Raw genomic sequence first — 13533 nt, 5'->3', positions numbered from 1 at the left:
TTCAAAAACTGGCTGTGTATCCCCAACGACGAGCAGTTAAGGAAGGAGATGTTGATTGATGCTCACAATTCTCCTTATTTAGTCCACCCAGGCAGCACGAAGATGTTTAAAGATTTGAAGAATTATTACTGGTGGGGTGGAATGAAGAAGAATGTGGCTGAACATGTAGCAAAGTGTCTTACATGTCAAGAGGTGAAAGCTGATAGGCAACGACCTCACGGTCTATTACAAACACTGCCTGTTCCGGAATGGAAGTGGGAGAACATTACCATGGATTTCATTACTGGTCTGCCCCGAACACCTAGGAGTGTTGATGCCTGCTGGGTTATTGTGGATAGATTAACCAAAATGGCTCATTTCATTCCTATAAAGGTCACTTACTCGATGAACAAGCTGGCCTAGTTGTACTTTGATAATGTGGTTCGTTTACATGGAGTCCCTATTAGTATCATGTTCGACAGAGATCCCAGGTTCACTTCTAAGTTTTGGGGTGGCTTCCAGAAGGCCATGGGCACATTGCTAAACTTTAGTATAGCTTTCCCCTCAGACAGACGGACAGTCAGAAAGGACCATACAGGCCTTGGAAGATATGCTTCGAGCATGTGCCATTGATATGCAAGGCAGCTGGGATGAGCACATTTTGCTCATCGAGTTCGCTTACAACAATAGTTACCAAGCCACAATTGGTATGGCACCATTCAAGGCTCAGTATGGGAGAAAATGTTGAACGCCATTGCATTGGGATGAGGTTGGTGAACGTCGTATTCTAGGTCCCGAGCTGATCCAAGCAACTTGTGAGAAGGTGGACCTGATTCGGGAGCGAATCAAGGCAGCCCAGTCCAAATAGAAGGGTTATGCAGATCTGAGACGGAAGGACTTGGAATTTATCGTCGGCGACAAGGTTTTCCTCAAGGTATCACCCACTAAAGGAGTGATGCGTTTCAATAAGAAGGGTAAACTGAGCCCACGGTTTACCGGTCCGTATGAGATTCTGGCTAGAGTCAGACCAGTGGCTTATCGGTTGGCTATTCCTCCATCATTGGAAGGTGTGCATAACGTATTCCACGTGTCCATGCTACAGAAACACGTTCCTGATTCGAGTCATATTCTGACACATGAACCATCGGAGCTCACTACTGATATGTCTTATAAGGAGCAACCTAAGAAGATTTTGGACAGCAAGATTGTTCACCTTCGAAACCGCCCAATCTTCTATGTGAAGATAAAGTGGTGCAATCATATAGAAGAAGAAGCATCTTGGAAAGCTGAAGTAGAAATGCGGACGAAGTACCCCTCTCTTTTTAAATTACAAGGTACATCAAATTTTGGGGACGGAATTTGTTGTAAGGTTGGAGGAATGTTAGACCCCCCACCCGAGATCATCTTTTAATAATGTTATTTTATGCCACATAGATGGAGCTGGCGTCTATGCCAGTGAATTGTTCGCAATGGTGGTCAAACCAAGTTATAAGATCTTTGACCTGTTCACTGGCTTGGCGGTTGAGGAAAGGTTTCTCAATCGAGATTGGGGGAAATTCGTAGATGAAGACTTCATGGACTACCCTCCAAGCACTAGTCCCAAGGGCGAGGAGTACCGAAGAGAGCACCCAGTATCTTGTCACATCGACATGATGAGCTCTGGTGAAGTGAACGTCGAAGTAAGAAAACTCTTCGGGATCCCGGAAGTCAATCCTTGATGGGGCAAAGGAACTATTTTGGGTACGTTCTAAACTTGTTTAGGAAGTAGTTTGATTCCCTTGATAACCCTCGAAAGGTGGGCCAAGCCCGAGGTTTATTGCCTTAGGTTTACCTATTTTAGGTGAGCTGGACCCGGTGGTGAGTCCACACCTGCCATATGATATATTGTGGGAAAGGTGTCGTGGACCCCACTCACCTCTTTTGTAACTTAGTGAATTGGGTCTTAAAATATCTTAAAAACCCACTAGTGATTAATTGGGGATTTTGGAGTTTGTGGATTAATTAAATGATCCACTAACTAAGCCATGTGTTAATCCATTGATCCACTCACCTATTCACTAAGCACCCACTAACTTGCTACAATCTCTTCTAACCTAGCCAAAACTGTGGAGGTGAGGAGAGAAAGGAAAAGAGAGGAAAAGAGAAGGAAAGGAGAAGAAGAAGGAAATAGGAAGAAGGCATTGAAGATCCTAGGGTTTGTGCAATTACTCTACCTAGGAATTATTGTTGGAAAAGGTAGGTCCTTGAATTTATACATATCTTTCTCTCTCTTTCTCTCTTCTTTAATTTCTTTTAGGGTTTGGAGTTGAAGCCTTTTAGGTTTGGGGGTTTGGACCTAGGGTTCCATTTGGAACCCAAGGATGCTTTTGGATTGGTATTTCCCCTACTTGGAGGCTTGAAGCTAGCCTTGAGTTTATCCTCTTCCCTTTTGTGGATTTTTATTTTTTGATTTAGGATTCTTGGTGGAGAAACCCTAGATTTGGGGTTTTGACAAAATTACCCTTTAAACCCAACAACCCTATGATAAGGGTAGGGTATTATGACCCTAGGTGGCTTGTAGACCTTTTCTCCGAGTCCTTGTAAGCTGAAACCCAAGAGAAATCGGATTCGGGAGCTTGCTTGTGGTGAATTTCGGATTCTGCAGGGTGCTGGACCCTATGGTTGACTCAGACCAGAAATCACAACCAGGGTCCACCCCTTCTCTGCCTACAGCTGGACTCTGTGGTGGACTCAGGCCAGGATCACCCAAGAGTCCAGTCTTGGGTTTTAGAGTATTTTGCCCCGGGTGGACCCAGGCACTATGCCTCCACTCAAGAGTCCACCTAAACTCTATTGCGTTATCCTTAAGCCTAGATTTCGGGACCCCTCTTACCTCACCAAACTCACATTGTTACGCTTCTCTAGGCTATATTACTCGCACGGTGGAACTTACGTTACGTTGAACGGCAATAAACCTTAGTAACAGATCGTGAACAAATAGGTGAGTGGGGTTGGGATTTGACTTAATTTGGGAGTGTTTTGCATTATGTTATGCTTGTATGCCATTTCTCATGCATACTCATTTTTGCATTTTATAACTATGTTTGTAGAAATTGTGAATGTATGCGTTATGGATGTGGCTTATTAATGTCTTCATCATGGTTATAATTGGTCTGTTATGCGCCGTGTCGTGCTGGTACCTGGGTGATAGATGGTATGGGACGTTGATGCACCCGGAATACCTCTCGATACGATAGTATCATATGACATCATACGGTTAGTGCTATTGTATGGTTTGTCATGCGCCGTGTTGTGTTGGTACCTGGGTACTAGATGGTATGGGACGTTGATGCACCCGGAATACCTCTCGACACGATAGTTCATATAGACTGGTTAGGATTTTTGATCCCCTTGCTACGACCCTTACCAACAGGGGTGTTGGGTAACCAAGGCTACCTGTGTGCCTGAGGAGTGATACGAGGCCAGGTCAGGGATGGTCATTGGTTATCGGGGTTTGCCTCCTGGTGGTGAGTGGCTTCTACCGGCGTGAGCTCCCTTGTAACAATTGAGGTCTCATCTTGGTGATAAGATAAGTGATCCGCGATGTTACCCTAGTTGTTGCAGCCGCAAGTACCTAGTGACTTAGATTTGCTTGCTAGGTGGATAATTGGATAATAATTCATGCATCATGGAATATATGTTACTGCTTGTATGCTCCCCATCCCCTCACTGGGCTCAGTGGAGCTTACCCCCTTTTGTGCATAATTTTTTAGATATGGCTGCAGATGATGGATTTGTTGCAAACCCGGACGTTCACTCGTTTGAATATGATTTTGTGGGTGTGGTGGACCCAGAGCCGTTGACCGAGGAACACGGCGACGAGTGTCCATGTGATGATTGTGCCTATGAGAGGCATTCTAATTCTGAGATTTACTTTTGTTTCTTTTGAGTTTTATATTATGCTTGTATAGACTATATTTTGATAGTTATGTAATGATCATTTGAAGAATCACTGGATTACTGTATAACCTAACGCGAGGCAGATGAACATTATGAAACTGTTATTTAACGCTTCCGCCGTTCTATTTCACTTTGGGAATGTAATATTTCTCTGTTTCCGTTTACTAGTATATTTGTGATAATTATATTAGCCCTGACTGTGATTCAATACACTGTAATTGAGATCCTGGCAATGTGGGGTGACACGTGTCATCCTAGTCATACCCCTTTTATTGTATTTTATTCCCTTCCGGGATGGGGGCGTGACACTATCTCTCTCCTCCCCATGTGAAAAGACACCTTTTCACCCTTGTTTTAAGGAGGAGAGAGATAGACACTTGGGAGTGCTGGCGTAGGCCACACTCCCGTACAGAAAACTGCTTCCCTTTTAAGAATTAAAAGAAAAAAAAGAAGGAAAGTTGAAGAACATGGGAGGATGTGATTCTATTCTGTATTTTATTTATTTAAATAGCTACTTGAAAGTTAAAATGGACATTGCAACTTTGGCTGGTAACTGTGCTTAACGTTAGGGGGAAGGTTGATATTTTGACATAGTTTGGGGTGTCAATGATATTTCATATACTTATAGGGGGTGTCCCTAAAATTTTCCCTTTTGTGGGATTGGGTTGGGATTTGCAAATGATTTCTTGCTCATTCCAAAAAATGGAATGAAATAAGAGATCGAAAGAAGAGATCATTGAGAACGAAGCAGATGAAGAGGCACTATCAAAGATGATATATTTTTTTTATCTTAGAGAATATTTTGAATCGGTAAAACAAGCAGAAAATTAAGAAGAAATTAAACATTTGGGAGTGAGAAAACTTACCAATTCCAGTTTCCGATCTTGAAGGGATTGGATTTTCTATAGGTGAAAGAAGTCAAGTTGTCGATCTTCCATTGAGCGAGATGCGAAGAGGTTTCGACTTTGTAAGCGGAGTCGCTCATCCTAGCGAAGGTGAGAGCTGCGGTGATCTCATGGATGTAGTTGAAGATACCACCGAAGAGTTCTCCAGGCTTTCCCAGGATTACTTGGGGAGAAATCACTCATAAACATGGAAGAATTACATAGTAGTAACTGATCTTTGCACACCCAAAAGTCTATGGCGGAGATATGGTTCAAAACTCGTACAAAAAATGTTTTCGTCTCTTTCTTCTCTTCTACTACAGATTTTGGGGACGTAAGGATTTTGAGCTTTCGTTACGCCATTGAATGAATGCGAAGTTGCAGAGACAATGGTATGAAGTGGGAAGAAGAGGGAAGAAGATGGAATGAGAGGTTTTTATTTAAATAACTAAGGGGGTTAAAATGGACATTTCAACTTTGGGTGCAAACTGTGCTTAACGTCCGGGGGAAGGTTGACATTTTAGGAATTTTTGGGGTGTCCGTGATATACGATTCAATTACAGGGGTGCAAGAAATTTCCCTACAGAATATATTATTGACTTAAGAATACTAAACCCATTTTTCATAATATAATCTATTATGTCTAGTAGTAACCAAACGATTATTGTTTAAAGCCCATAACCTATTATCATAATTGATTATGCATAAATATGTTATAATATAAATATAAACTATGCCAAAGAGAGCCTTAAATAAGGGTAAATTACACGTCACCCCCTGGTTTTTGAAAAAACTCAAATCACCCCCTCTACAGTAATGGTGTTAGTCTACTGTTAGTTATTGGTGTGAAAGGACTATTTTACCCTTGTACTAAAACATTAGAATTAAATTTACAATACTTCCCTTCATCTTCAACATTGGTCAAGGGTAGTTTAGGGATTTAAATTTATTTAACTGGCTGACATCATCACTTAATAGCATCAAACTAATGGTAGGGACTAATTTGACATATTGGGGTTCTAAAAATCGGGGGTGATTTGAGTTTTTTCAAAAACTAGAGGGTGATCTGAGTTTCGTTTGAAAACTAGGGGGTGACGTATAATTTACCCTAAAATAAAAAATAGAACCTAACCAAGGGGGTGGGGGGATAGGGGAGTGAGCAAAGGGCGGTTGTGTGTGTGGTGAGGGTGGGTGCTGTTCGTATTCAAAGAAGAAGAAGGTAGGGTTAGAGGGCTGAGGGAGTTTGATGGTAGGGAAGGAAAGGGGTGGGTACAGGGGAGGAAGGAAAGGGCGGTGAAGCGAGAGTGGGTGTTGTAGATTGTAGTGTTCAGAGAAGGTGAAGAAGAAGACGACGAAGAAGTGGGCAAAAAAATTGTAAAGAAAAAAAAATGTAAAATATTCATCAGTGGGTCCCACTTAGGTTGTAGGTTTAAAAAGATAAAAATGAGGGTTTAGTAGGAGAGGTTGCCCAATTTGTATCTTCTACTGCCAGCCAGATAGTGGCCTTGGTGCTGCCCACACTCAGACAGGGGTGTGGACCCCACATGGACAGGTGCTCGGGCAATGTGTAGGGTGGTCCTTACCCCCTTGGGTGTAGGCACCAAGGGCATTTACGTGCCCGGCCGTAGATGATCAGAATCCAAGGTTGCCTGTCTCATATCTGCCACGTGTTGGCTGTTTAATGCTGCAGGAGAATAAGTGCTCTCCTTGGCCAAGGAGATGATCTAGACTCACGATGCTTCTGATTCTGTTCTGTCCTTTCAGATTTGTGGCGCCAAATATTTCCAACTTAAGTGCAGAGGATAATGAGAAACGATTAAACTATTTCCTTAACAAGTAACTGACCATGTCTGCTCTCTTCAACTGCAGCCCCGAACTCGTATTCTCCAACCTATCCTTTCAATCTTACAATTCATCCTTGAAATTTCCCATCACCGCAAATCTTTTATTTTTATCTTCTAAGAAGAATTCAGCTTCGACGCTTTTTTGCTCTCGTAGAACTCATGAGGAGTCCAGCGCAGGAGATGAGGAGACGAACCAATCAAGGAGACTCTCCGAGCAGTCTTCTTGGGAAGCAAAGGACTCAGAGGGGAGAGATTATCTTTACAGGCTGGGGAAAGAGGCTGATAATATGAATATCGCAGTGGGAGCTAGGGCTGGCATCATTGATGATTTATTCGTTGGGGATTTTCTTGGGAGAGACTGTAATTATCGTTTAATTTTAAAGAATTTAAATTTGAATTGCTTTGTTGACGACTCTGATTTTGGCTAATTCTGTTAATTTTATTTATTTGTTTTGTCTGTCTGTAGCGGATATCGTGTTTGATTACAGGCAAAAGGTGACTAGATCGTTTGAGTACCTTCAAGGCGATTATTACATTGCCCCAATTTTCATGGTTTGTTAAGAGTTTTCCTTAATTTAACCTTTTCTTTTGTTGGAATTTCCCTTACATTTAAATAATAGTTAATAGATTTTTATTTTTTGCCTTGGTGCAATGGTTAGGTTGCTCCATTGTGACCAAGTGGTCATGGGTCAGAGTCTGGAAACAGCCTCTATTTGAAAGCTGTGGTAAGGCTGTATAAATTATGCTCCTCCCCAGATCCCATAGTAGCGGGAGCCTAGTTTACTAGGTATACCCTTATAGTGTTTTTTATAGTGAAGATTTTTGGGTGCGATGCATTTCTTTTTGTTTACTATAATTGAAAACAGAGGGCGCCTTGGTACAATGGTAAAGGTCGCTCCATTGTGACCAAGTGGTCATGGGTTCGCACGGTTTGAGATCTCGGTTTCGCCAGGCCACGAAACCAAGATATACCCATAGTTTAAGATCTCGCGATATATCGGTATCTCGGGCTTGTCGAGATGGCCGAAATATACCGAAATATCCGAAATATCATCGAAATATGGTATTTTTTCTGCCATATTTCGGCAGTCCATCTCGGTGGGTTTTTGGCCATATTAAGGCCTGATACTTCATGTATACCCTTATTTAAGCTAAATAAACACATTTAAACCTTCATATTGGAAAAAAAATGAACTCAAAGTGGTATTTTGGGTATGCACTCTTGATTGACAGTATACAGTCGCCGACCCTGATTTATAAATAGTTAAATACATATTGTTTAAGTACTAAAAGACATAATAAGTAATTTATACAAAGTAATGAAGCAAAAATAAAGTCAAATGTAGCCTTTTGTTTAAACTTGAAAGTTTAAACTCATAAAGTCATAAGTGTATAAGTTCATAAATCATAACTCATACACTCTATAATAGTCAATAGTTCAATACTCAATACACAAAGTGTTTCTACAAAATTTACCGAAATATGGTACTCAATACACAGTATTTCTACGAAATTTACCGAAATATACCGAAATTCCTATGAAATTTGAACTTTTTTTTATTTCGGAAGCCCATTTGGTCTCGGTAGTGTCGAAATTACCGAATTTTGAACCATGGATATACCAAAATCTCGGCGAGATCTTGTATTTTTTTCCTCAACTCGATGGTTGGTTTTGGTGGCCATATGGCCAAGATAGGGGGTGAAACTTGACTTTCCCCCTATTTTAGGTCTTCTAAGCACAGTGGAAGAGTGGAACAATTAGTTTCTACAAATTCAAACCCAAAATGGTACTTTGACTACGGACCCTAAGTTGGTAGTCTATGGCATGCGTGAGGTCTACCCTAGGCTATTCTATACAATATTTAGAACTCATATAATTGAAGTAGAGGTATAAAACAACTTAAATAGGCATTAGGAATTAAAATACATTAAACCATAAACCATTTAAGCATTAGGCATCATATTCATATTTCATAATCATACATAGTGATGGATTGATGGTTCGACTGTTTGTTCATAATTGTTAGAAACTTGAAAAGAGACAGCCACATAGATTAAATAAATACAAGCTAGTACTGAAATGAGTGTCGGGCCGGATCATCATAATGACCACGTTGTTGTTGTCTAATCAAGCTCTGCTCTGATTGCATCACAAAGGCTAGCCATGACATATGATGGGGGAAGTAACACTTGAAGTCATGCCCAACAACCCTATAAACTGAGTCATCAGCGTACTGGAGGTACCCTAACGTAGGGTATATATCTCCGAAACGTAAGGAACTCGATTGAGAGCCACCGCTACTAGATGGTGCTCGTGGAACTAGAACCGGCATTGACATGTATGGTTGGGGGGCCGGGACCCCCAAGATGCTTTCCACAAAACCTGACTCAGAGTGTGAGTGTGACTGACCCTCATACTCATAGGGAGAGGGTAATGATGATGAAGAGCCAGCCTGTCCAAAGCCCCCAAACTGACCATACTCTGTATAGTGACTATACTCGGAACCGGTGCTCCCCGTGCCATATATGGATGATGGTGTATGCCATTGCTTGCCATGATGAATACCTGTTGAAAACCTAGGACCTGTAATCAGTAACTTGAGAGAGAAGAGAAGATGGAAGAAGAATTGATTGTAATGCTTGAGTTATTTAATTGATAGGTAAGCCCCTCTATTTATAATAGAGGGGAAATTACAAAGTGACTAAACTAGGCGATGTGGGACTAAAACCCACATAGCCGACATAAACTTAATAATATAAGAAGAATAAAATTACCCCAAAAAGACCAGAATACCCCCATGGTATTCTGGATTACATATTCCAACACTCCCCTTCAAGCTGGATTATACAAATAAGAGAAGAAGGAAAATCCAGCTTGAACTAAATAAAAAAAAGAACTACATAATGATGCTAACACTCCCCCTCAAGTTGGCGCATACAAGGTACTAATGCCCAACTTGAACAAAATGGGAAAAACTAAGTTGCAGCAGAATCCAGCTTGACATATGAATGCAGCTCCCAAATGAACCTTCAAGAACTTGAAAAAATAGATCTTCAAAACTTGGACAGACATGATCAGAAAATCGGGACTGGAATGTCTTCCAAAAAGGTAGCTTTCAACGATCTTCAATAGATATCCAGTGATGAATCTCAGATTGTCATAGTGACATAGAATCTTGAAGTGAAATAACTAGAGCAACAAGCGAAAAACAAACCGAATCGGCAATGAAAAAAAACTCTATCAACCTAATAGAAAGTCCTCAAATAGGCAACAACCAAATATCTTCAATACTTCAATACTTCAATCTCCCCCTTACGGCAAACTCAACCCAATAACAAAGTAGATACCCATTGGCAATGGTGAAAACTCTGATTTTCTATGCTTTGCACCAAGTGTTCCTGCAAGTTCTGCTTCTACAATGTCTGCAGGTGTACTGTACATAATCCCCCCTCACGTGTAGTACACGTGGACATAACAGAGATAATGTAAAAGATAGGGCAAAAACAAAATATTCTAGAATTTTCTAAAAGTGCTATGGGTAATTAAAAAGGAAGGAATAGCAAAATTATAATTTACCAGAAGTTTCCAAAGGTGTTATGGGTAAATACCAAAAGTATGGGATAGGAAGGGAATTAGAATTATTGAAAGGGAACGGTGTTGGTAAAAAGGACGGCATGGCTGTAATTTGGTGGAAATCCACTTTTAAATACAATCCAAGCCAAAGGGCAAACTGGTAATAAACCAGAATTTTCAAGGGTCAATTGGGTAGTCAAATAGGGGAATGTATGAAAAAGTAATGGCAGTTCCGTAAATAACCAGAATTTTGCAAGGGGGCCTTGGTAAATAAGAAAGTAATGGGTCATGTAGGGAATTAGATTTATAGATGGGGGACACACTTGGAAGGAGCAAACTCTTAATGGCAAGATGCAAATAAACATGAGAAGGATGGGTAATAATTAAAGGGTAGGGTATTAGTTACCTAATAAGTTAAAACTTGAAAGGAAAAAGAAAGGAAACGTGATATGGGTAATAAAATAAAGAAAAAAAGAATGGTAAAAAGGAAGGCTGATTTGAAAAGTAGTGAGGAGGACTTGTGAGTCACGCAACCTTGGAATTCAAGAGAATATTAATTGAATTAGACATAAAGGCAGGGGCATATATGGAAACCAGGAAATAAAATAAAGCAGAAAATCATGAGCATACCTCAATACCATCATCTTCAACCACGATTCTTAGCAATAAGGAGTTGAGAATGGTAGAGGGTAAAAAGATGACTCCATCAGTTCCTTTCTTGAAACGCAACCAGAGGGTGCAAACAGTGGCAGTTGAGAAAGGAATTTTTGAGGCACAAACCAGAGAAAGGCAGTGGCAAAGTGCAAGGATGAAGCGGAGAATACAGCATTCGACACTATGAAATTCAGGGGAAAAGCCAGGCAGCGGTAACTAAAATAGCAGTCAAGATGGTTCCATGTACGAAAACAGCAATAAAATCAGCAATATGGTGGAACTGCATATCTTCGTCTTCAATCAAATAGTTGCAGTAAAGATAAAATAAAGCCAGCAGAGGAGTAAATCCCAGAAATCAAATAGTTGCAGTAGGGGTGTCTCAGCAGTAGAAAAAGTCCAGAATTTAATTCCACAAACAAACCTTCGACAGCAATCGAAGTAAACAACAGCAGCGACAATCATTGAATTGATCCAAATAAAATTTCCCACAGCAATAATCAACCCTGGAAACTAGAAATTGAAGAACACCTTCTTCTCTGTTCACTTGCTTCTCAGGAGGAGAGGACCTAGTCGAACCGAGAAACCTTTGTCTTCGAACCAATGGTACGGTAAAGTAGGGAAGAGTTGGGGAAGCAGCAAAACCGAGAGTTCCAACAGATCAATTCAACAAATCGTCTGTTCTCCAAAAACCCAGATCGGAAACCTGGAAGACAAAATCGAGTTTGGAAATCCCTGCAAGATGGAGAAGAAAAAAACCTGCACTGAATCTGGCTATAGCAGCTTGATCACAGGGACTCCACTCAACCATATTTTGCAATCAACTCCTTTGGAGTCAATTCCAGCAGCAAAATAAGGGCATAATAGCACCTGATAATCATAGCAGTGGCAATCGATAGTAGTAGCAGCAGATGCAGAACCAGACTGATAGCTTGCGGTGCTGAAACAACCCTAAGAAGAAACCAAAACGAAACAGTAACGAAACCCTAGTTCTCCTTCTTTTATGAACTAGGGTTTCTCCATAAATCGGAGAACCTTGAAACGACTCTCAAACTGGCAATCTTGGAGAGAATCAGTCACTAGTTGCCTAGCTCTGATACCATGTAGAAAACCTAGGACCTGTAACCAGTAATTTGAGAGAGAAGAGAAGATGGAAGAAGAATTGATTGTAATGCTTGAGTTATTTAATTGATAGGTAAGCCCCTCTATTTATAATAGAGGGGAAATTACAAAGTGACTAAACTAGGCGATGTGGGACTAAAACCCACATAGCCGACATAAACTTAATAATATAAGAAGAATAAAATTATCCCAAAAAGACCAGAATACCCCAATGGGATTCTGGATTACATATTCCAGCAATACCACTCTCCATACTCATGCCTCCAATACTATCAATCAAGCTCCTGATCGTGTCATCCATGCTATCTTGCTGCTCCCTAGCTGGTTATGCGAATCGACAATGTGAGCCTATCTTGTAGGCAAGTCCACCATGGTCCTCATCTGTTGTGGCATGAGTGAACTGAGTCTCCCTTGTGAAGCGCACTGGCTCAGGCTCACACTCCAGCTCTGGCTCCTGGTAGTGATACCTATCGCGTATACCCCCATTACCTCCATTATCCCCATCATCCCTATCATTCCCATCATCCCCATCACTGTTATCAGTATCATCACCATCCCCATCACCATCATCGTCAGCCCCACCAGCCTGAGACGCGAAAGGTATGGGTGATTGTGAATGCACATGGCCCTCGCGAGATGACATATGTCCACGTCAGTACCCATCTGAGTAGCTATCTCCTAGTCAGGCCTACCCCTAACCATGGAACTAAAACTCGCGAGATCTCGCAGATATCTCGCTTTTTCAAGACCTCAAAAAGAGATGAAGGGCGAAATCTCTTTTTACCCCATCTTGGTCGAGAGCTCGACCCAAACACATGTATATGAGTGCCAGATCTCGATCGAGAGGCGAGATCTCAGTGGTTTTGGTCATCTCGGTGGGAAATCTTGGTATACAGACACTTATTTGAGCCAGAAACTAGGACAGACACTAATTTATGCCTTATATCATTTAAGTAAATGTTTTTGTATTTCGGGTACTTAAGATAATATTCATAAATAAGAAAATACCCCTTATTCTAATCCAATAAAAATAGTTATAAAATCAAATTCCAAAAGGAAAAAAAGTTAACCCCCCAGTTCAAGAACAAAAACTAGATTTTCGACGGTAGGGGCAATCTTCAACTTTCTAATGCTGGGGTTTTTCTCAAATCTAAAAATTCTATAAATCTTAATATGGTAAAACATTGCTAAAATTCAAAAGTGCGGCAAAATATTCATTTGTTTTGATGTCCAAAATAAGTGTCTGTATACCAAGGTTTGCAAAAATAGGTATCTGTATACCAAGATTTCCCACTGAGATGACCAAAACCACAAGATCTCGCCAGATTCTGGAACTAATATGCTTGATTTTGGGTCGAGATCTGGGTTGGGTCGAGATCTCGACTCGACCTGAGATCTTGCCGAGATGGGGTAATATATGGTATCGCCTAATATCTTGTCTCGAGCTCACAAAAAGGTGAGATTTTCGTCGAGATTTCGTGAGTTCTTGTTCTATGTTGCCACTGGATCCAATATAAGAAGGGTCACCTCTTCAAATCAT

The 13533-nt window shown here is 40.9% G+C and overlaps 1 protein-coding gene across 1 annotated transcript in view; it reads left to right on the top strand.

Annotated features, from left to right (window-relative positions):
* The first annotated feature begins 6561 nt into the window (after positions 1–6561).
* Positions 6562–13533, top strand: part of LOC122660157 (ribulose bisphosphate carboxylase/oxygenase activase, chloroplastic-like) — a 76812-nt gene continuing 69840 nt past the window's right edge. The window contains exons 1-2 of the mRNA XM_043855343.1: positions 6562–7006; positions 7113–7198. Coding sequence (XP_043711278.1) covers positions 6649–7006; positions 7113–7198 — 444 coding nt within the window. The 5' untranslated portion in view covers positions 6562–6648. The remainder of the gene's footprint in view (positions 7007–7112; positions 7199–13533) is intronic.

The sequence above is a fragment of the Telopea speciosissima genome, chromosome 4, assembly GCF_018873765.1.
Source record: "Telopea speciosissima isolate NSW1024214 ecotype Mountain lineage chromosome 4, Tspe_v1, whole genome shotgun sequence".
NCBI lineage: Eukaryota > Viridiplantae > Streptophyta > Magnoliopsida > Proteales > Proteaceae > Telopea > Telopea speciosissima.
The sequence above is the reverse complement of the archived record's forward strand: the minus strand, read 5'-3'. Positions and strand labels throughout refer to the sequence as shown.